This window comes from Astatotilapia calliptera, chromosome 1 (genome assembly GCF_964374335.1).
Source record: "Astatotilapia calliptera chromosome 1, fAstCal68.1, whole genome shotgun sequence".
Lineage (NCBI taxonomy): Eukaryota > Metazoa > Chordata > Actinopteri > Cichliformes > Cichlidae > Astatotilapia > Astatotilapia calliptera.
In genome coordinates this window covers 18240578-18265196 of record NC_137422.1, presented here as the reverse complement: position 1 = coordinate 18265196, position 24619 = coordinate 18240578, and the positions used below count along the sequence as shown (strand labels likewise).

At 39.2% G+C, this 24619-nt stretch overlaps 1 protein-coding gene across 2 annotated transcripts in view; it reads left to right on the top strand.

The window, feature by feature from the left end:
* Positions 1-24619, top strand: part of LOC113021322 (ephrin type-A receptor 6-like) — a 79045-nt gene that overhangs the window by 51512 nt on the left and 2914 nt on the right. Inside the window, exons 7-18 of one of the 2 annotated variants that reach the window (XM_026165941.2) lie at positions 1990-2145; positions 2785-3135; positions 12950-13074; positions 13416-13578; positions 15688-15793; positions 18751-18821; positions 22338-22463; positions 23042-23227; positions 23360-23421; positions 23518-23727; positions 23826-23975; positions 24134-24327. In XM_026165941.2, the coding sequence (XP_026021726.2) occupies positions 1990-2145; positions 2785-3135; positions 12950-13074; positions 13416-13578; positions 15688-15793; positions 18751-18821; positions 22338-22463; positions 23042-23227; positions 23360-23421; positions 23518-23727; positions 23826-23975; positions 24134-24327 (1900 nt within the window). Of the gene's footprint in view, positions 1-1989; positions 2146-2784; positions 3136-12949; positions 13075-13415; positions 13579-15687; positions 15794-18750; positions 18822-22337; positions 22464-23041; positions 23422-23517; positions 23728-23825; positions 23976-24133; positions 24328-24619 lie in introns of both variants that reach the window. The other variant, XM_080293544.1, reaches the window with a different exon arrangement.

The window sequence follows — 24619 nt, the reverse complement described above, 5'->3', positions numbered from 1 at the left end:
ACATTGGAATAAAGATGAAAAACAAGAATAGGTGAAAATTGTTGCAGAGCATAACAGTTGGGGGGGGGGGGGGGGGGGGAGAGAGAGAGAAAAATTGAAAAGATAAGGAAAGGAGAGTTGTGTGAGTTGATGGAAAGAAAGAAATGGGCAAGTAACACTGGAGGTAAAGTGAAACAGTCTAAGGATGGAAAACTGCAAATACCCGGTCAGCAGAATGGACTGTATAAGTGGATTGAGATTTCAGCAGGAAGCAGGTTGTATTAACATTTTAATAATGAATTATTCGTATGTTAATCGCTCCTCTTTTACCTACTTGCAAGACTACAAAGTGACCTTAAACTGGGTTAAACCTGCTGATTAAAACAAATTGCTGCCAAAAATCGTTATTTAGCCTTTAGCTACTACTCCTTTTTTGTCAATTTGAAGGACTTAAGCAAAAAATATGGTCACTGGCCACTTTGTTAGGTACACCTGTTCAACTGAAAGTTAAGGAAAATATCATCTCAGGAAGTCAGCGCATTTAAGTATATAAACATGGTCATGACAGTGTGGAAGAATTATTATTTAAGTGACTTTGAGTGTGACATGATTGTTGGTGCCAGATGAGTTGGTCTGAACATTTCAAAAGCTACTAATCTACTGGGATTTTCCCAGTCTCTGGAGTTTTCATAGGGAATAGTTTAAAAAAGAGAAAATAGTGAGTAGTAGCTGATGAAAAAGCCTTGCTGATGTCAGAGGTCAGATAAAGGCAAGAGTAACTCAAATAACCTCTCAGTATAACTGAGGTGAGCAGAAAAGCATCTCTGACCACACGATACGTCAAATTTGAAGCAGATGGTCGGCAGCAGCAGAAGTCCACACTGGATGCCACTGCTGTTACCTAAGAACAGAAAACTGAGGCTACAATTCACACTGACAAAACCGGACAACGGTAGATTGAAAAAATGTTGCCTAGTCTGATGAGTCTCAGTTTGAGTTGTAACATTCAGATGGTGGAGTCAGAATTTAGTGTAAACAGCACAGTGAGTGCATGGTGTTCTTGCATTGTTTAGTTTTGAAATATTTCTCTGATATCCAGTCATCTAACAAACGTCTACCTACAGTAACTCTCATCTTCATTTGCCAGGAGTACTGTTCACCATCAGCCACTGTGTTGCATGAAAAACATTCAGAATAATATCTGGATTAATGTGCTAAGGTTAATCACGGATAGGACATGTGTCTGGATTTTTCTGTGTCTTCTCACAGTCTGAAGACATAATTACGACTCACCTTTAGCCCATTTTCCGCTGGGATAAGCTCCAGCCTCTTGTAACATTGTGATTAAGATAATAGATGAATGGACTGTATCAGCATGTGTTTTACTTTGTGTGCTAATGTGTTTTTAAACAACATATTGTCGTATACAGTGCTTAACAAATTTATTAGACCACTGCCCAATGTAAGGTTTGTCACGGCTGCCCTAAATTAACAGTACTGGCAATTACCAAATATATCTAGATTTATAAAAATGTATTAAACATTGTTATTATTATTATTATTATTATTGTTGTTGTTGTTGTTATTTACTTGAAGTACTGATTCAGTTGAATCATGACATGAATTCAGTTTATTTGCCTGATAAATAATAACATATTTATTTGGTTAGTTTAGTTTTTGACAGATTTCTAGAACGCTTGCGTTTTCTTGTTTTTATGACAGGTGGCCTAATAAACCTTGTAAGCTCACCATGTGGGTTGTGTGATTTTGTGATTCTCTATTCTGTAAAAAAGAAATGGCTTTACAGGTGTGTGCCATTTCTTAGAAGGGCCACTTTACAGGACATGTGGCTTAGTGAGCTAATAAGAAGGTGACAGATAGTACCTCGGGAAATAAGGTCAGACCACAGGTGAGGAGCGAAGCAGCTGGAGTTTCGATTAAGAGTATGTGCGCTGATGGAAATGCAGTTGCATAAGGAGCACTCACCCTTTGCATCTCTTTTTTCTCCAGCTTGCAAGCCTGGCTCCTTCAAGGCGTATGCTGGAAACACTAAATGCTCCAAGTGTCCTCTACACAGCTCTAGCCATGACCAGGCGGCCACCATCTGTCACTGTGATAAAGGCTTCTACAGGGCTCTCAAAGACCCCACTACTATGGCTTGTACAAGTTAGTAGAAAGCTACAAAACCTTTCGTCTCTTTCCTGCTTGCAGAAATCCAATTTTGTGACTGCTGTGCCAACATTCACCCCATCGTTTCTGGTTTTATTTTTTTTTTTAGTTTCGTTTTGCTGTTTAAGTTTTAACAGTGTAATTGAGTCACATTTAAATTTCTGCTCACCAAGTTTGGACATTTCTGAGCGGTGTATCGATGAAACTGACAAGTATCATGCTGGAATGAAACACTCTTACACTCTGAGAGCTATCCTCTCACACGCCTACATGCAGATATTTGAAGATACACTCAAACAGCTCAGATTTTTTTTTATTGTACAGGTGTGAAAACTGAAAAAAAAACCCTGAAATTTTAGCCGGGAAATTGACACAAGTTGCTGGAATGAAGCCGGAAATGTTGAAAGCCAACCACCCACACACTTGCTGTACCTACACACTGAACACACATGCTAAGGAATAAAAATATGCTCAGCGTGCAAACTTGTCAGATTATGGTGATCATGTGCCAACCATTGCTTCATATTCAAGGTCGCATAAGTGTCCTGGAGAATATCCATCTCAAAAAGTGGCAAGTGCAGTCGCCAAAAAAAAAAAAAAATGTCTGTCTCTAAATACTTTTCTTCTCTCTTTCAGGGCCTCCATCAGCTCCCAGGAACCTGGTCTCACTCATCAATGACACAGCTCTCTTCTTGCAGTGGATGCCTCCCAGTGATACAGGAGGCAGAAAGGACATCACTTACAACATACTGTGCCAGCGCTGTGGTGGGAGTGACAGCAGCGGTGCTGTGACACAGTGTGAGCCGTGCGAGCCTGACCTGCACTTTATCCCACGGCCACTCGGCATTACTGGCACCTCTGTAGCAATACTGGACTTTGCAATGCTCGCTAGCTACACCTTCCACGTTGAGGCTGTGAACGGGGTCTCTGGGCTGGGTATGACTGCACGCTCGCTGGCAAATGTGACCGTCACGACACACCAAGCTGGTAAGTCCTGTTCACTCAGGCGGTCTTTCGTTTTGTTTTCCAGTTCTGGTTGTTTTGCTTTTTTAAAATGGTGGTGGTAATAATAGCAGGCAGATGTAACCCTACCTGCAAATAGGATCTGTATTAATACAGTTTATTTAACGAGAAAGCATATTGATGAATTTATTAATAATTTCATAAGAGATTAAACAGAATTGATGATGGATTATAATCATCTTATCTTAAAGAACTCATACTACCGTATCACTCCAATAGAGCCCTTCACTCCCAGACTGCAGGCTTACTCGTGATTCTTCTGTGTATTTAAAAGTAGAATGGGAGGCAGAGCCTTCAGCTTTCATGCCCTTCTCAGGGGTAAAAGGCAGAGTACGCTTTGGACTGGCCACCAGTCTGTCACAGGGCTATCACAGAGAGACGGACACCCATTCACACTCAGATTCACAACTATCGTCAATTTCACCAGTTAACCTAACAATGTCTCTGTACAGTGAGAGAAAGCTGGGGTACCGGAAAAAAACCCACACAGGCACAGGAAGAAGTTTTAAACCAGGCCTCAGGATGACCAGTGTATTCAAACCCAGGACCTTCTTGCTGTGAAGCAGCAGAGCTAACCCCTGCTGCTCACTGTAATTTTCTCATTTTTTGAGTTATATATAAATAAATGTCAATCCCCATTACATTTACATAATTGTAATTATTCTTGACCAATAATACACTGTGGTTAGACAGGAACTAATTCATACTTCATGAATATTGTTTTTTGCATTGCAGTTTAGGTTATTCATTACAGTAATGAGGAAGGGGATTTACTTTCCTCTTTCCTGGGGACCCTGAGACCTCTTAAGTCTCCATCTCTCCCTCCAGCTTAATGCGTCAATAAATGGAACGCACTCCTGACCTTTGAATTGCTGACAGAGTCAGTGTGACCTGAACCTATTCCTAATTAGTGAAACCCAGCAGACCCGGGGTCAACTAGATCTACAAGTTCACAAAGGAACATCGTCTCAGGCTTGAATTAGTAAAAAATAAGAGACCTGAAATTCAGCTTTAACCTTAAACTTCAAGGTCGGGAATAGTAGTGAAATAATTGATGGAGAAGGTTGAGATGAAGGAAGGGAAGCAGGTGGATTAATAAATTATGCTGGGATGTATGTGCACGTTTCCTCCCCTTTCAGCATGCGTATGAAGTTTGTATTGAGATTAAGTCCTGATGAGAACTAGAGTCGTACTCAGTGATCTCAGTTATCAGCAGCTCAAACGAGACAGTGAGGAGCTGTGAGTGTCTGTGCTAAATCATAGTTGTCATTGTTGTAATACTGCTTTGACATTTATTTAAGTATTTAAACCGAGAAGAGTGAATGATGAAGATATTTGAAGCTTGGGAAATGTAAACAACATATAACTGGATGTAAGAATCTTTTGAAGGCTGATCCCTTTCCCGTGGTCGCTCACATTGACACTCCGGCACAATATTTGCCCGAATGTTGATTAAATGTATTTAATGTTTACCCAAATGTTGATTAAATATGTATCTAATGAACTCAAGTAAACGCTAAAGCCCTCTAAATATTTCACAACTCATTATTCATGAACTGCTTGATCAAAATACTGATGACTTTGCACCAAAACTATCAAACTGATGAGCTTAAATAAATGATAAGTTATGAAAATGGAAGAGTGTGACTCCTTAAACTAAAGCGATGCAATCAAGAGTCGATGACACCGTTGCTTCTGAGAAAGAAGAAATGCTCTTGGTTGCACAGCGGTGGTGCAAAGAGAAGCTTTTATTTCATAAACTCTTGTCTGCAAAGAACAGACTGCAAAAACCAACAGAAGGCCCGTCGTGTTTAGTCTCTCATTACTCTTTGAACTGATAATTAGTGACAGCTGGTTTGACCGGTCGCAGCCTCTGCTGGGTTAAACATCACCATCACTGCTGGCCGAACCATGTCCTTAACGTTCTGAACTCTGATCTTTTTTTAATGACAAAGAGTCCGAACAGACGTAATCACTGGTGTGGGCATGTAACTTTTCAGATTCACACGCTGTAATTTTTACTCTAGTGAAATGCTTGCAGTGTAGTGCAGCTCAGGGTCACCTCTAAGAACACTTATTCATATTTGGCTGTGAAAAATAACCTAGAACTGCAATGGTTGGAAATCTGAAAGACAAAGCGTAAAAGTCACCAACGCTCTGCTGACTCAATAACTGCAGAGCTCCAAACCTCCTCTGGTGCTGGGCGCTTCATGGGTTTCCATGGCCAAGCAGGTCCTGTATGTGTGATACGTAGGCAGCCTGATGTATGAATGGAAGTAGAATTCAGCAATTGTGTAAAATAGTATATTTAAACATTCATAGATAACAGACTACTTGAATATGCTGAAAGGTTATTATGAATTTTTTTGGCCTATGGCCCCCAAATCACTCTTTAACCATTTAAATGATTCATGAATTGTCAAAATCTTGACCAATAATGTTCTTTTAATTGATAAATTGGCTAATCTTTATATTATATAATAGTGATCATGCGCATCATGATTTCAATTTAATAAAACAGAAAGTAAAGTAGTAATTTAATTAATTCTCCTCATTTTTCATTTTTTAAAAGCAGGCTTAGGAAAAAATCTAAACCTGTTAAAAAATTATGCATCATTATTTTTAACATCTCAAGTCCAATTATCACCAAAGTCAGGAGGATTCATTTCCTGGGAAATGCCTGTACCAAATTCCACATTTTACAGTAGTCTGTTCAATACTTTTTGAGCCTGTTCAGTCTGGACCAAAGTGGTGAGCCGGCCAATCAACCAGCTCATTAGGGTGACTCTTCAAACTGTGATCCAGATTAAAATTTTAAAACCTGTGCCTATGTGTAGAATTCGCTGGCTTGCTGTGTCAAAAGCAGTGAGACGCAGTGAGAATGAAGCAGCATTAATGATGAAGTGACAACAAGGAGTCCAGACAGTTATAAGATTATATTTATGCTCCTGCTCATTAAGAAAATACTTCGCAGTCATTCCTCATAATTCTCTTTAGTATACAGGGAGAAATAATGTGTCGAGGTTTTTATTTTTACAAACTGAAATGTGTGCTGATGGGCTGTCATCATACCATGCAAACCAGATGTCAGGTGTGTATGTGTCATGCCTGGCACCCATCTCTCTGGCAAAGGCAGCAAGCCCAGTGGGAGGAAGTTGGAATGCAAAAATAATCTCCATAGCAGAAGAGAAGCAGCCTGTGGGGATGTTCCCATTAGGATGTTTAGAGTGGATTAACTTGTCAAACTGCCTTTCCTCAGTAGACATACTGTACACACACACACACACACGCACACAGAGAGAGAGCCAGAAACACACACACAAACAAGCAGGCAAGCAAATTCATACAAATAAGACATTTGCACGCATGTATCACCCACACTTTTACATGGTGTGCTGGTCATTTCCTCAGCTCGTTCCTGTTATTTCATCTGCATTTTGTTATATTACTCCTCTGAAAAGAAACCAGAAATACTCACTTTTCTTTGATTGTTGATTGATACAACACATACACCGTAGCTCTGTTACGGAGATTACAGCAGCTTCTTTGTTGTGGTTTGGATAAATAAAAGTGATCCTGTTCTGCATATTTTACATGACAAATGGGTAAAGTTTTAAAAATAAGAAATATATTCACTAAAAGATTGAATTATTGAATCTGTGCAATGACACGTTTGCTTGAGTCAGCAGCTGATTCTCAGCATCACATGGAGTTTTTTATGCAAATTTAAATGAACATGTGACATTTAATATAAGCCACTTTAGTAGGGTCCCCTTAATAATAGTGTGTTGGAAGTGCTTTTGCCTTCAGAAGTGCCTTAATTCTTCATGGTTTATATTCAATAAGGTGCTGGAAGGTGATCCTCTGGGATTTTTGGTCTATTTTTAGCTTGAGATTTGTCAGCTGTGTATTCATGATGAGGACACGGTCAGCAACATTACACGGTACACCAAGAAAATATCCCCCACACCATTACACCACCAGCAGCCTAAGCTTCTGATACAAGGCAGGATGTATTTATGTTTTGTCAAAGTTTATACCAAATCCTTACTGTACCATCTAATTGTCACAGCAGAAATGGATACACCAGGCCAGGCAACAGTTTTCCTTTCTTCTAATTTTTGGTGAGCCGGTGTGAATTGAAGCCTCGGTTTCATGTTCGTAATTGACAGGAGTGGCATGCTGCATGGTCTTCTGCTGCTGTAGCCCATCTGCCTCAAGATTCAGCGTCTTTTCCATTCAGACATGACCATATGCTTATAACAACTGGTTATTTGGTTTCTGTTGCATGTTACTGTTACTGTTTCCTATCAGTTCAAAGCAGTCCGATGAGTCTCATCTGACCTCTGGCATCAGCAAGTCATTTTGGTCCAGACAACTGCTGCTCACTGGATGTTTTCTCTTTAAATGGTTCTTCTCTGTAAACACTTGTGTGGGAAAATCCCATCACACCAGCAGTTTCTGAAACACTCATGCAGCCCATCTGGCACCAACAACCATGCCAAAGATAAAAGATACTTTACCGCCTTTCTTCATTCTGATGCTCAGTTTGAACTTCAAAAGGTCGTCATGACCATGTCTTCACACCTAAATGTGCTGAGTTGCTGCCATGTTGGTTACTTTGTAACTAACAAAGGGGCTGTCGGTGTATGCATGAGTTAGCTATGCATTAAGGAAAAATATTCCAGGAAGCTCTTTTTTGATGATGTTTAAAAAAGAAAAATTGAAAATCATGTTAAACTCTTCAAACCGCTGCATAGGTTTAAAATAAATTCAACTAAGGTGGGATGTTCATGGAATGAAAAATGCTGTCTGCTTAAGCTTTTTTTTTGGGGGGGGGGGGGGGGGGGGAGCGAGACTGTGGATGGACAGTCTCATTACCAGTTAAGACAGATGCTGCAAGGTGATTCGAATAATTGATTGTGATATTATGGCAATTATGGAATAATAGACAATTAAAAGCAGAATGAAAAAATTAACTGGATTATGTAGTGAGAGGAAAGTAGCAATATATTTTCTGTTACCCTTCCATCATTGGTAAATTGTTTATTAATGACTCATTATGCTGCTAATATGTTAAAGCTATTAATCAGAATTAGTAATCGTTTCTCTTCTCAGTTCCTAGGGTGCTTATTTAACCTTGAAAAGTTAAATGCCTGGTTAAGGTGCCACTTTATCTTTAAATAGAATAGTTTTCATTGACTCAGATGAGATATTGTGGAGATATTTGGTTAATTAATTGTCACACTGTTGTTCTGAGGGGTATTTTTTCAATGTCATGGTGTCTCAGTTGCTCATCTCAGTGACTATTTTTGCATTCTCTGCTCCATAGTTGGTTTCACTGCACAGGTCAAAGTCATCAGCTGTTGTCCTCTCACCTCTAAAGGCAGCAATGCGTTGCAGAGCGAGCACGATGATCTCTGTATTTATGTAGCGTGAACTGCACTCTGCTCTGAGCTTGCTGTAGTTGATGCTCAGCAGAGGATTTCTCACTGAAGATGCCTCCCACAAAGTTCACTGCAGTATTCTGCGAGGAGGCACACAGAAAGTCACTGCATATTTGTGTAAGGTGTTCGGTGCACAGATTAAAAATGTCCACCTACAATATTTGTGGACAGCCACAAATATAGACCCACTCTGGGTTAATAGTAAACCGTACTTAAAAAAAGAAAGCCGAGCAGAGGCGGAACATGTTATCTGTTAAGCCTGTAAAAATTTAGACTGCAGAATCACAGCACAGAAGAATCACTTGTATTGAATTATATATCAAATTGAATCAAACCGTTATCAGAATGTGAGATTGAATGATGCACTGAACCTTTGCTGAAATAATTGAAATCAAATAACTTCTGGTTTAAATTATGAAGTCACCTAAGATTTTTGCACATTGTTGTTTAGTTCATTCCAGACTGAATGACTTGTCTTCATCATAGTAGTTTTTAAATCCCGAAGATTACTTATTAATAAGAAATCACTAACAGCTTTCAGTGGTGGTTAAAACAATTCTATCTGACTATAGCTGACAAATTTTCCAAAGGGCATAATGTCAATAAAAATGCTATAAATTCATTCAAAATTTGATTTCAGTGGAGCTTTTCACCAAGAATGAGACTGTTTCACCAAATATTACGGCACCTATATCAGAGGTGTTAAAACGCTAATATCAATCAATAGTTTAATTTACCTTTTTTTTAAGGAGCGTGGAAAGAATGTTGAAGACATGAAAAATGAATTTTTCATAGGATTTTATGCAGTCCTGTGAAAAACTAATCACACCCCATCATTCAGTACCTTGTAGATCCACCTTTAGCACCAATAACTAAAAGTAATCATTTTCTGTGTGACTCTATCAGTCTTTCACATCAATGTGGAGGAGGGTAGGTCCACTTTTCACTTCAACATTTATGCACAGCTCTCTTGGGTTTCCACCGCAGCACTTCAGTCAGGTTAACGTTTGACTGGGCCATTGCACCGCCTTGATTCACTATTCAGTTCTCTTCTATTTCAGTCATTCTGTTGTAGTTTTGCTGCTGTGCTTGGGATCATTGTCCTGTTACATCACCCAGTTTGGGCTAAACTTTAGCTGTCAGACAGATTCACATTTGACTCTAGAGTACTTGGGCGTACAAAGGAGTTCATGGTCAAATGACCTCAAGGTGCCCAGGTTCTGTTGCTGCAAAACAAGCCCAAATCATCACTTCTCCACCCCCGTGCTTGACAATTGGCATCAGTAGTTTGTGCTGATATGTCGTGATTGGCCAAAATGCACCAGTGTGCATTACTGCCAAACATCCCCACTTTGGTCTCATCTGTTAAAAGGATATTTTTCCAGAAGTCTTGTGGTTTAATCAGATGCAACTTTGCAAACCTTGCAGCCCTTCCAAACAGAGCAAGCTGATTCTTTTGTGGGATTCTTTTTTATTGTAGTCTCATGAAATTTAGCCATTAACATGCTAACAAAGGCCTGTAGAGTCTAAGATGTATCTCTTCGGTTTCTTTGCGGTTTCTCTGAGCATTGCACAGTCTGAACTTGGCATGAATTTGCTTGGACATTCCCTCCTGGGATTGTGTTAACACAATGAAATGCTTCAAACCAGAGAAACTGCTAAAACGTCTGCTGCTATAGAGGTGCTCACATTAGCTACTTACCCTGTGAATTCTTATGGAAGCAGTAAGGGTGCTCTTAGTTTTGCACAGGACTGCACAGAGTCCTGTGCAAAGCTTTGCAAAGCTTCGAATTACTGTACATTAGAAGTCCTGTCTGTTCCATGCTCTTTTCTCTGGCAGTCGATTTTTGATTTTACGCCATACCGCAGATGTCTTACTGTTGATCCGCCTGAAACAAGAAACAGACAAAAAAACAAAGATTTAGCTCTGTTACTGCCTTCATCATAATGATTTCTTTTTGTAAGGCAAAAACAACAGGTCACACAAAGTTCTCACATGCTGAATCCATGCATGTTGTGTCCTGATTCAGAAGATTCTCTCTCTCTTACTTCGCTGTTTCTCCTTTTTCCTCCAGTGGATTCTCTTCAGTTTTCATCCTCCTTTGCTCTGGGAATAAGACTGACTTCTATTTATATGCTCAGATGCTGGGGAGATGCAACCCCATGGGATTTCTTTACAGCTTTTCCTGCTCACTTGCTCTCTCTCTCCCTCTCCCTCTTCTTCCCCCATGTCCTTTCTTTATTTCTTTGAGCATTTGAAGTTGAGGGTTAACCTATTTTTGCATGTTGCCAATAAACCAACTAGAGCTTATAGAGTAAGCTCAATCGTCAATTATCGTTTGCCTTGTGACTTGTGATTAAACTGTAATGACCATAATTGTTCTCTTTGAGTCACTCATCCATAGCAGAAGGTGTCTGAGCAGCAGACTGATTTGTGCCGAACCTAAAATAACTTCTTCCATAAGTGCGCAGAAGGTTTCTAGAGATTTAGAGAAAATAAAAAAAAATTAAAAATCGAGCTCAAGTTCTCTCACACAGTAAAGGCATAAATTTATACAGTACAGTATGCTGCAAACAGAAATCCCTTGTAGTAACACGATGCTCACAAAGTTTTATCCCCTAAGTGGGTTATGCATATAGTAAAGATCTGCTCAATTACACTAAAGCCAACTGAAAAACATCTTTCTCAATTGCAACCTCGACATTTACGCAGACAACTCTCGTTTAAATGCATTTTTACAGTCACACATTTACCTGATTAAAATGTCACAGAAAAGATTCCACCAGCTGGCAGGTGATTTTTTTGTGTGGACCCCCATTTCTTTAGTTTTATGATAGTTTTAGCTTTATGGCGTCTTTATAACAAGATTATATTATAACAACATTATATTTTAAAAATTTCTGACATGGATATATTTTGGAGTATCTGTATCACAGAAGAATACAGTCATCTGAAGTTACAGTCTCACACAGAAATACATTTTTAAACCACTTTGAGTCTGAAGATGTGTGCATGTTGCATATTTGTCACCCAGAGTGTGCATTTTTGCAGGAGTCAGCATCAAACACCATGTTTCATGTGTGCACCATTTTTCTTTTTGCAAAAATAAATACAAGTGGTTGAGCCGCTGGACTGTGAAGCGTTGTGTCTGGGCTGAGCTCCTGCTAGAACGTTTTGGCTTCTTAACAAGATGTAAGAGTTGCCTCTGCACCCCAATGCATCCGACTCGCTATAGGGACATGTCACCTTTTTGTGAAGTGCCGCATCCAGTCTGTGGACTTCGGTATAGAATAGGTTATCTGCTTCTCTGAGCATGAGGACAATTTATGACATCAATCTGCTCCTGAATTTGTATTCCAACAATGATCTCTCAAACAGCACGCACAGCAACAGGGGGGACTGGATCTGTTAGTTTGCCAAATCATATTGTGTTGAAGCAGAGGCTTTATGAATAATTGATGGTAAATATTTGACTCTCTGCTAGGTGATTTTATGATGTCCTCAGCAGCCTTGTGTAAAATATTCCCCCAAAACTCAGCAATAATGACAAACATGATAAACAGTTGGTGTAGGTCTAGTGGTTTCTGTGACAAAAATGTCTCTCTGAGACTGAACATTACACAGTAGCTGGACAATAAAAATGTTTCAAAATCAATGTTTTTTCCCTGTCTTACTTTTATCTTGGGTATTCCTGTGATGCCGAATGCATTTCTCTGCCCTACTTGTGATATTTCACAACAGCTATTTTACCTGAGATTGTCTACTACAAACTACATAAGTTCAGCTTCAGATGTTTATTTAGCTTTTCATTTGCAATTGCAGCTGTATAACTGGTTCTTTGATGCTTACATCTTTTCTCTGATGACTGAAGACACTTGTGAAATCCCTTTTGCAGTACCGACTCTAAATTCAGTGAATATACTTCAGAGTTCACCACAGAGGCTAGAGCAGGAAATGGCCTGGATCACTTGTTTCCTCAGTCTACTGGGCTTCTTGGCCAGGCGACTCTCGGTCCCCCAGATGTGCTAGAAACATATTGTTTATTGTGTTTTTTTGCTTGCTTATGCTTCCCAAAGTGTTAATGTGTTTACAGGTTCACCCTTTTGATAAAGACACTTTTCAATAAGCCAACCAATTGGAAGAAAGTCAGTCAAATAAGTCAAGTATTTTTTGTTGATTGTAGAAACACGGTGATGGATACAGACACTTCTTATCAAGAAATGCCAGTCATGTAAAAATACATCATTTTCAAGCTTTGAAGCGCTGTTGTTCTCACAGCTTTCTTATCACAGCTGACTCAAAACCCTGCACTCTTTCACTTTACCCTCAGGTCCTGCTCTGGTGGGTGTAGTCAGGAAGGACTGGGCCTCTCAAAACAGCATCGCCCTCTCCTGGTCAGAAGTGGAAAAGCCACCCTCAGACATAGTGGATTATGAAGTGAAATATTATGAGAAGGTAAACCCTTTTTGTCATATTGAATGACGTTCTTCTTCTTCTCTCAGACTATGTTTATGTACAATGTGTAATTCTCTTTGTGGCAAAAGCGTTTTTTATTGCCGTTGCTCTAGAATGCACCACAGTGAATAATTGAGAAAGCCAAACATAAGTGTAGAGCATCCATAATGTGTCATTATCCCTGCTTTGTTCACCATCTGCTCTGATAGTTAATAGGACAGAAATGATGTCTTCTGTTAAGACATTGCTGTGATAATGGGTTTATGCAAAAACACGTTTATCTCTTGTGCCATAATGTGGCTTTGTTTATCATGTTTGGCAATCTGTTTCTGCTTTTCTAGGAGCAAGAGCAGCTGAGCTACTCATCAACACGGACCAAAGCCCCCAGTGTTGTGGTGACAGGCCTCAGACCCTCGACTGTTTATGTTTTCCATGTGCGCGCTCGCACTGCTGCTGGCTACACAGCATACAGCCCCAACTTTGAGTTTACAACAGCAGCTGAGGGTATGATTGCAAGGGATGGGGCACTTGGGAGTTGTGGTTTGTATGTGCTAGGGAGGAACGGCACTGATAATCAGGCAGATTTGTTGTTCCAGATGGATTTGGAGTATGTTTTAAAACAATGCACAAGAGAGAAAGGGAGTTGGAAAGCCACAGATGTTGAGCCATCACTGTCGATTACCAACTCTATATAATCCTTGGAGACGTTTTATGATCATTCTTTGCTACGAGTCACTGAAACTCATCAGGGCTTATTGAGGCGTGAGCCATTTATTTAAGTGCTTATAAGCTTCCATAAGTTCCCAGTTCTGATGGTCTGCTTAAGCATGTATGGCACCCTTTAGATGATGAATGTGTACATATTCACTTGAATATTCTCACATTTCACTATAAGAGTGAATTTGATATAAGTCTGTTGACATTATATAGTGCAACTCATAAGTCGCACAGTTCACGTATACTTTAATTTTACAATAACTGTTGGAGAAATGTAAGAAAAGTTATCCACAAGTAAATGTTTAATATATGTGAAATGAAACATTTACATGTCAGTAAAGGAAATGTCCCTGTCTCCTGCTACTTCTTATTATTAACCAAATATATATCACCAAGCTGATACTGACAATGGATGCAAGACGAACACCGGAAAAAAAAAGGATGTTATTTTGCAGTGCAAGAGAAATTTTGTTTAAAGGCAGATGTGATTAAACAGTTTTTTGTTTCCTGTGCAGTCCTGTGAAAAAATAAGTACTCGTCATGATTCAGTAGCTTGTAGAACCACCTATAGCACCAGTAACTTGAACTAATTGTTTTCTGTGTGATTTTATCAGTCTCTCATATTGTGCACACTCTTCTTTGCAATGTTGTTTTAGTTCATTGAGGTTTGCAAGCATTCATTTTTGCACAGCTCTGTTAAGGCCCCAGATTTGCTGATGTGCTTGAGATCATTGCCCTGTTGCAAGAATGTGATGTTATACAGAGGAATTTGTTTGATGACTGCTAGACGGCCAGGTTATGTGGCTTTGCAACTAGCGCAAATCTTCACCCCTCCACCACCATGCCATGGTCTGTTGGATTGTCTTCAAACATGATGCTGTGCATTATGGCCAAACATCTCCACCCTGGTCTTGTCTGTCAAAAGGACTTTGTTCCAGAAGCCTTGTAGTATGTTTGGATGCAGCTTTGCAAACCTATTAGGGAGAAGAAACTTTTTCTTGTCATCCCTTTCAAACATGATACACTTGTTCAGTCTTTTTCTGATTGTAATGTCCTAAACTTTAACATCTAACATGACAACTGAGACCTGTAGCATCTGAGATGTAGTCCTTAGGATTTCACAATTCCTTTGACATTGCGCACTCTGACCTTGGGCTGACTGTCTGGGATGTTCACTCTTTGGAAGATTGTGACATTATGTTAACTCACCTGAATGCTCCAAACCTGCAAAATGCCTAAACTTCTCCTTTTATGGAGGTGACTACTCCTCCTGGTGACCCCTACTTAAAGTGCATTTTCTTAGCAGCATCTGACAGCTGCTTACCCTCTTAAATCCTACAAAAGAGTGTACTTAGTTTTTTCACAGGACCGCACTGAGTCCTGGAAAGTGCATTTAAGACATTCATGGAGAAATAAATATCAATGACTGTCACTCACATGCAATTGATAAAAAAATAATAATAATAATTTCAATGTACAGCTGAATTTTCCATCTAATATGATGAATTCCTTGCAATCCAGCCGCATCTTGCACATCTCACTCTTTTAGATTAAGATTATAATAACCTAGTCAGAACAAATCAAATGTCAAAACAGAAGCGAATCAATTCAAATCACAACAATAACTTTAAATAGGCTTTTCATTTCAGGAGAGACAACTAATCTTTTACAGAGGAAACTTACAAAATGCCTGGATCGTTTCTTTTCATTGGGTATAAACATGGATACTGTTTTAAATTAGTAACAGAGAAACCACAGTCGGTCTTTTCAGTACATTTTGTGTCGCAAAGCAGTTTGTCCTTCCTCTGGTATCAAGTCTGGGAGGGAGAGTTCTTAATATTCAGATGAATGATCTTTCCGCCGTTTTCACCGTCACTTTGTTCTCACTTTCCTCAGATCCTGATATTGCTGATCAGGGTCAAGTTCTGGTGGTTGTCACAGCATCTGTAGGAGGTTTTTCCCTTTTGGTCATCCTTACCCTCTTCCTTTTAATCACTGGACGGTAAGACATCCCCTGTTTTTTTGTGTGCACACGCACACAGAAACACACACACACACACACCTTTTTCTCTCATAATCTCCAGAGTGAGGCCACAACCAGAAGTCTGTTAATGGACTCCTTTTTTGCCACCAAGCAGACACCCTTATTTTACAAATGGCTGAACCAATTTTCTGCCTAATTACTCAGCATGTAATGCATGTACCAGCAGTTTTCTTCATTCCATTAACCTCCCCAGGTTGGCTCACAAAGTTGTCTTCAGTCTGCCTCTGGTTCACAGCGTTTTTACCATTAGTGGCACTTATTAATAAACAATGAAAAATGGCCAGAAAGTGTGGATACTCTGTCTGGATTCTGACTTAATTGTGATACAAACCGAATGATAATCTTTGATTACACAATTTGCAAACATTACATTAAGCTGAACATATCTAAACTCCAGTCTACAAAAAAGCTGAAAAAAGGATGACATCACTATCTATGTTAAAATGACTCTGTATGGGAAATGAGCCACCAACATTGTTACTTTGTTTACTTTTATCTTTGTTTGCACCTGAAATGTAGTTAAGGTATATACAGTAAATACAGTGTTTCTTTTTTGCCAAGAATCCAGACTGGCTTGTAATTTTTTAAAGTGCTGGTGAGCAATAGTTCTCCAGACATCCTGAAAGTCTCTTATCTCTTTGGACACTCGCTGCTTTTTTACTCATTTTCAATTCATTCCTTGTACCTGAGCATTTCCAGAGTAATGTTTGGAAATTATTGTTGTTTCAAATTGACACTATAGGTGCATCTAATAACAGTAGGTTTAATGGTCAGAGGGTCATAGGTCAAGTTCTCTGCAGATCTTGTGAATGCAATAACTCAAGAACAAGATGATGTAATATTTTCAAATTGATGCTATAGGTCAGGGGTGGGGAACTCCAGGCCTCGAGGGCCGTTGTCCTGCAGGTTTTAGATGTGTCGGTGATCCAACAAAGCTGATTCAAATGCCTACATTACCTCCTCAACATGTCTTGAAGTTAGACAGAGGGCTGGTAATGAACTGATCAGGTGTGTTGACCCAGGATGTTACTTGCATCCGGCCCTTGAGACCTGGAGTTCCCCAGCCCTGCTATAGGTGTATTTATTAGGAGCTTGAGGGATAGGCCACTTAACACTGACCTATGAGTCATTCAAGGAAAAAGTCACCTGACTCAAGAGATGAACCATGGTTGTCTACATATAACAGAAAACTTAGCAAAGAACCAATCTTAGATTTTTTCTTAACTACTTTTGTTATTCTGTCACAAAAACTCATTATTTGTTCTCATTTTTACCCTTCAGCTGTAAAACACTGATGCATCATTGTCATCACCCGACTGGGCAGGCTGGTGGGTGAGAAGAAGGAAACAGGTTTTTTAAATTCATACCATGGGTCCATCTACTAAAAGTCTCAGACAAGTTTGAATTTCAGTGACCTCAAGACCAAGGTCAGAGGTCAACTTTTCTGAAAATTTTCTGAATGCAATAACTCAAGAGGAAGATAAACTAGGATTTTTATACTTAGACAACATGTACATTGACTAGGAGGCCAAGAGGTCAGCAGTGGCGGCTGCCAGTATCTTTTTATTTTATTGAATCTTTGAAGAATGTCAACGTTAACACAGTTTGAAAGGCATAACAATGTATTTTTGCAAAGACTGTTAGTTGAAAACTTGGCATTTCCTGGCACTTCCTCAAAACCCTTTAATAGAAAACTACAGCAGGTCAATAATATCTGAAAGTCCTTAAGAAATATGAAAAATAAAATCCGGCACAGACCTGACACGTGACCATAGAGATGCATCTGGCCCTTCGGTTGATCCATCTACTGTTAACTGAAGCCTCAGCAGAAATCCAGTAAAAGCATACCCGGATTTAAAAAAAAACACACACACACAGAATGAAACATTATCAATCATGGATTTACCTTTCCAGAGTCCAGACCTCAACAGTACTGAACATTTTGAACAGAACAAAAGACAGCCAGCATCCAAAGTAGAGCTTTCAATGTCCTTCCAGATGCCCAAAGAGCTACTCCTGAAGACGACGTAAAGAAATTACAAGAAAGTTCAGGCTGTGTTGAAGAATAAAGGTGGTCATACCAAATATTCATTTTCAAGCTTTTTAGAATCATAAAATCTAAGATTTCTTATTATAGACTGTATTCCTATATATTTGTCAGTAAACTCATCCACCTATTCCCCATTTTTCTGGACAATTTGCAGAACTGTAACTGGCAATAAAAATTTTGCAGAGGTAACCAGGTGTCTGCTTTAAACCTGTTATACTGTTCTGCAGAGATGATTTTCATATATAGTTGCAGCTTTTTTATGTGTGAGGTGTGAACAATACCAATCCAGAAGAGTCGCAGTGTGTGAATTCATTATCTCATTGTCTTTGAACCAGGTTTACCTGCACCCAAATATCAATAAAGTATTATCTTGTGTAAGTGACTTGTAAAGTGTGTAAATAAAGTGCAACATTTCAGAAAAATGCAATCCTATGATGACATTTTTAAAGAGCAGTCTTCTTCTTGGGTAGTTTTTGCAAGGAGGATCTAAATTGTTCTTTTTGCTTAATACAAGTGCTTGATTGTCAATTGAGTCCAAATCTGTGGAGCCTTGAAAGTTTGAACATGTGGGGATCTGAATACTAAAACGGAAGAAAAGAAGAAGAAAAAAAGATCTAAATCAAGGAAAGAGCAAAAATTGCTCTTAAAACGAGTGATAGAAAAGAACATAATGGCATAATGTCGGTTTTCAAATAGAATTTTTTTGTAAACCAAAAGGCAGATTATGTGGGATCACAGAGAGAAGCCAAATGGCAAAAAAGAAAAAATAGTCATGCTTCATGTTGATAATGAAAACTAATTTACCTTCATTTAGCATTTTCATTCAGATCTTTAACTGTTGTGTTAATGTGTCTTACATGTGCAGGTGTCAGGGGTACATCAAAGCTCGGATGAAATCTGAGGAGAAGAGGAGGACACGCTTTCACAGTGGACACGGTGGGTGTCTGTGTGTGTCTGTATTTAATGTGGGATTTCACACAGGTAAGATGAGTGCGACAACATTTGTTGTAATTCCCAGGACTTTAGTTTTGCAAGAAGTTATACAAAGCGTGGTCACTGTTTGCCTTAGAGCAACAATTCTTATGCATTATGCATTTTTTATATTGTCATGAGCAGAATTTATGGACTCTCTTATTTTCTGTTGAATGAAACTCAGTTATTACAGTTCAATTCTTTGTAATTCCTGTTATGGCTCAAAAACAAAATAAGACCAAAAGGATGCATTTAAAGACACTGGTTCATTACAGTCCATCCACGTGCTGGTAGATAGGGTGGATTGATTTGGATTTGGAGCTTGTTCAAACCTACATTAGGCGAATGTTAGTGTGCAATGAAAAAAGATCAAAGCCAAATAGCCTTTTAAAAGAACTGATTAAGGCAAAAAAATGAAAACTGCAAGTAATCTTAAAAAGCAATGTTATTTTTAAATTTATATTCAGGTAAGAGTCAGGTATCCAGCCAATATAGGGCAAATATTAGGTTAACTGTACTTATTAAAAGAAGTTTTTTACAGTTAAAATGTCCTGCACCAATAACTACAAATTCAGGTATACACATATGTGGACTTTAAAATATATTTTTAAAACTCTAATGTCAGTCAGTAATCCAGAAAGCAGAAGATTAACCTGCAGCGCCAATGTTCCTTGTTTTTGTCGTTTTAATACTTTGAGTAAACACACACATTGCATCGTCTTACAAAATACAAAAAGAAATCCCTCTGTCTCGCTCACCATTGAGCATGCTATTGGTGAGATTTTGACTCTTAAAAATCCATTTCAAGTCCCCTCTCACTATGTTTGGGCTTTTGTCACACAGATTGGGCCTATTTTCTGTGCTAAATCACTCACAGTTTGCCAGAAACCCACTATTGGTTTTTTGACAAAACTTGCTGTTCCAGTTAATAATTACAGTGGTGCTACAATTACAGATAAAAACAGGGTTATAGATTGCCCCATAGGGAGGACGTATTATTGTGCCCTGTGTTTTACTTAGGCAATTCAGTGAGAGCTCTTGTAGGATCCGATTTGAGGCCTGCAGGGAAACAAGTTTGGCTCTCGACACAAATCTAACAATTTTACCTGTGTGTGTTTGATTGGGGCTTTTTTTTATTGATCGAGAAGAGCATTAAAGACTGTGAGGAAAATATTGTAACATGCTGACATACCATTTTCTTGTCCTTTGGACACAAGGCCCATCTCTAAGTGTGCACTGCTACTGTTTGTGTGCAGGTAACTAATCTGGTTCTTCTCTATAGTGCAGCAGGTAAATGAAATTACAGGGAAATTGTTTACAGGTGATATGAGAACTAAAATTGGTACATATACTCTTTTATGATCACTTACTTACTGTGATTAATACTGCGTGTTTGTTCTGAATCCTCTGAAGCATCCATCTAGGTTTGCATGTTAATGTTAAAAATGCATTTATGGATGGAGCTCATGCCGTACTTTGAGTGTTAGGTGAGAGTAATAAAGCACTCTAATAATTGCAGTCAGTTTACCATAGACTAAACTGGGAAAGGATAAAACACTAATGAACTTACGACAGTCAGATTAGTTACAGGACTTACTCAGTACAACACCGCTGTGGTGCCGCCAGTCACCTCACAGCATGAGGGTTCCAGGCCGGAACCAGTCCAAGGACATGCTTGTCAGGTTATCGGGTGATTCTAAAGTGTCTGCTGGTGTGGCGGTACATGATTATCTCTCTGTGTTAGCCGGTGAAAAAATAAGCCGTTAAAAACGTTGATGACAGAGTGCGCCAGTGTGAGAGAGCTGAGCCAAGGGTAAAGAAGCCTTCATGCACTGAATTCATAAAATTCACTCATTGGCACCAGATGAATGTTAAATATCTGAATCTAGTTGTATGTATGAGTAAAAGGGTAATCCGTCAAGCTGGACAGCACTGTTACTGGACCACTGGAGCAGCATGTAACATATTATGTGTATCTGCAGTTATCTTGTTTTACTTCAAACAAACCAGCTCTGAGGAAGTTTTCAAGTAACACATCTGACTTGTTAAAATAATTCAAAATTAAGTGTAAAACTTCCAAAATTGATCAGTTATATGACATTCTGTAGTGAAAAATGTTGTTTCATAAAATGCAAAGGATGGCCAAATTGGAACATTTTGAAAATTTAAGTGGCTAATGGGATTTTGCAGAGGAACAAACACTCATATTTTGGTGCTTGTGTCCACATTTGATAATTATTTCAGTCATCTGCTGTCCTAATACTGCTCTCCGAGTCTTTTCCTTGATGGTGCTGGAAGTTGGACAGAGATTTTTTTCAGCAGCTTATTTAAGAACGAGTCTAATTTTACTTTATGCCAAACAGTAACAATGGCCTTGCTGATACATATGTACTTTTATGAGTCATTTCTTTCTATCCAGTAGAATGAAATCTATATGAGTCGCACCAGTTTTTTCTGTGCTATTTGTTCTTTGCTCGTGTGTGCTTGGGAGCCATCACCCAGGTGGGGGGATGCCACCAGGCTCAACAAACTGGTAGAAAAGGCTTGTTCTATTATAGAGCTGAGCTTAGACACCCTGGAGACAGAGGTGGGTAGACGAAGCCTTCAAGCTTCCACAACACAAGCTGACGCAGCTATAAAGTACATTTAGTCCCAAGCTCATCTGCTTGAGGTGTACAGTTATCATTCGTGCCAGTCATAATGCACACCACTGCAGCAGCATCCCCAGCCTCAGCCAGAGAGGAAGATGCAGAATTCTAACTGTCTGTAATGTCTTTTTATACTGCTCTGGGGATTTTTTTCCCAGCTCTTTCTTTCTCTTTTTCTGCCCCCTTTTCCATCCCTTGACAAAATAACAGAAAAACCTCACAATATAAGAGAAGCAAATAGTCGACCAATTATGGACTAACACAGTTGAATAAAGAATCACCTTCTCTTGCACAGTCTGGCTTCAGTATAACAGAATGTCCTGCAGGCTTAGAGAAGCCAGATAATGACTTTATGCTTGCAAATGCTTCAGGTTTTGAATAGATTAACAAAATATGCACTGTGGTTGATAAAACTAATATCTGTTTCATAATCAAATAACCTATCATTCAACGTCTCACTCTGAGACAAAGTTAAGAGATCTTTTATACCCTCCTGGACCTGATTAGATAATGTTAGATATGAGAATTTCCATACCTTATGTGTAAAAATCAATCATTCACTCAATCAATAAAAATTATCATTTTTTTTCCCTGGGCAGAATTCATCTTTAGTTCAGTTTGTGTTTAAAAACCCTTTCACAATCTCTTCTGAGCACATGTGTTTAACACTGTTCTCTCTGTCTGGTTGTGTGTCCTTGTTGTGGAGAAATGTGTAAGAACTTTATCCAACTTGTACTCATGTATTAAAGCAGTTCAACCTCATTTCTAACTTTTATGTGCTACTCCACAATATACATAAAAGAATACATTATATTGTCTGTTTCTCTTCTAGTCCCATTTTCTGGAATAAAGACCTATGTGGATCCAGATACATATGAAGACCCCACTCAGGCTGTGGAGGAATTTGCCAAAGAGATAAACCCCTCTTACATATGCATCGAGAGGGTGATAGGCGCAGGTAAAAGAACTAATACAAATCAGTAAGTCGTGATAATTCATCGGATGAAACGGATGAAATCGGACTTCAACCCAGGTGTTTTTTCCAAGAAAGTGATACATAGGCATTTGCAAAACTTGCCAGTAATGTTTGTCTGCTATATAAAAAGAAATGCTGAAGCATATTAGTATTGGACCTTAGAGATGCTAACACTGCAGGCTTTGAATAATGGAGTTTGATGGTTCATTAATTTGAACAGATTGTGTCGGCTTATAAACCCCTGAGTAATTATGAAGGTGCCCCCTTCTCAGGGGTTTCTGTAATATGAGCTCCATCTGGTGGAACCCATGTGCAGTTGCATGGTTTTAAATATGTCAGACAACTAACTGTGCAGTAGGCCTAGTGGTGATGAATTTCATATATCTCCTCCAGTGATTAGGCTGCATGTCTATCTGAGTCATGTTCATTTTTATTTCGTCTGTCGTTTTCACTTTAGAGTAAGGATTCAGGAACAATACCCAGCATTTAATCTGTTTTCTAGTTTTTACTTTGAATATGTTTTATTATGTAAGTGAAAGGAAATCTACTGTGTTCTGTAGGTGAATTTGGAGAAGTCTGCAGTGGCCGTTTGCGTGTACCAGGCAGGATGGACATCTCTGTGGCAATAAAGACCCTTAAGGGTGGTTATATGGACCAACAGAGACGAGACTTTTTGCGTGAGGCCTCGATCATGGGGCAGTTTAACAACCCCAACATCATCAGGCTGGAGGGAGTGGTCACTAAGAGTAAGCTCTTTACACAGCTTGACTTCCATTTCTTGGTTTTTTTTTTGGGGGGGGGGGGGGGTTTGCATTTTTGCAGTTGGTCTCTTTTCTTTCCGTTGAGCTGTCAAATCAAGTCCTTCTCCTTTTCCTCAGGCAGACCAATAATGATTGTGGTGGAGTACATGGAAAATGGAGCACTGGACTCTTTCCTCCGGGTAAGGGGAATGCATGTTCACACTGGTATGGTGCATTCCTGAAGATTGTCTTCTTCACACGCTGTTTGTACCCTCTCTGTCTTAATACCACCTCAGGCACGTGATGGTCAGTTCACAGTGCTCCAGCTGGTTGGCATGCTGCGGGGCATCGCAGTTGGTATGACCTATCTTTCAGAAATGGGTTATGTTCACCGAGACCTAGCTGCTCGCAACATCTTGGTTGATGAAAGCTTGGTGTGTAAGGTCTCCGATTTTGGCATGTCCAGAGTTCTTGAAGATGACACCGAAGCAGCCTACACAGCTACAGTGAGTGCAGCTCCTGGAAGATTTTACAGCATCAATAATGATACTGAAGTCTGAATATCGCCCTAACAAGAGGATCCTGTGTTTCTATTTTGCGTTAGGGAGGAAAGATACCAATACGCTGGACAGCACCAGAGGCAATTGCTTATGGAAAGTTTTCCTCAGCTAGTGATGTATGGAGCTATGGCATTGTCATGTGGGAAGTGATGTCATATGGAGAGAGGCCCTACTGGGAGATGTCCAATCAAGACGTAAGTTGCTTTTCGCTCTAAACTCCTCAGTATAGTCAACACTTCATTCAATTTCTTGCAATTCTGTCTCTTGTATGAGGAGTGTAACTCTTTAAACAAATGAATGAATCATTGTTTTATTTGAGATTCAACAGTATGTTTACTGACATTCATCTCAGGTCATTTTATCTATTGAAGAAGGCTATCGTCTACCAGCACCAATGGGCTGTCCTGTGACGCTGCATCAGCTCATGCTACACTGCTGGCAAAAGGAATACAGCCAGCGCCCACACTTCAGTGATGTGCTGTCGTTCCTCGACAAACTCATAATTAATCCCAGTGGGCTGCTGAATCTAGCCAATGATGTTCAGAGGTAAGTATCGGATAACGCAGAGACTGTTTCCATTGTTTATATACAGTATATACAGACACTAAGATAGTGTAGAATCTGGAAAATATGGAGCTGTTCTGCACTGAAAATAAGGCAAATTCATTTTTCCTGGTCTTGAGTACAGTTACGACTATAGCATGTTGCTTTACATAAAAAACATCGAAAAAAATACATGCAATCATGATGGCATATATGACTATGCATGCATTTAAAAAAACATACACAAAAGTATGAGGACACATATAACCACGGTTAAAAGCATTTCAGCATAAAC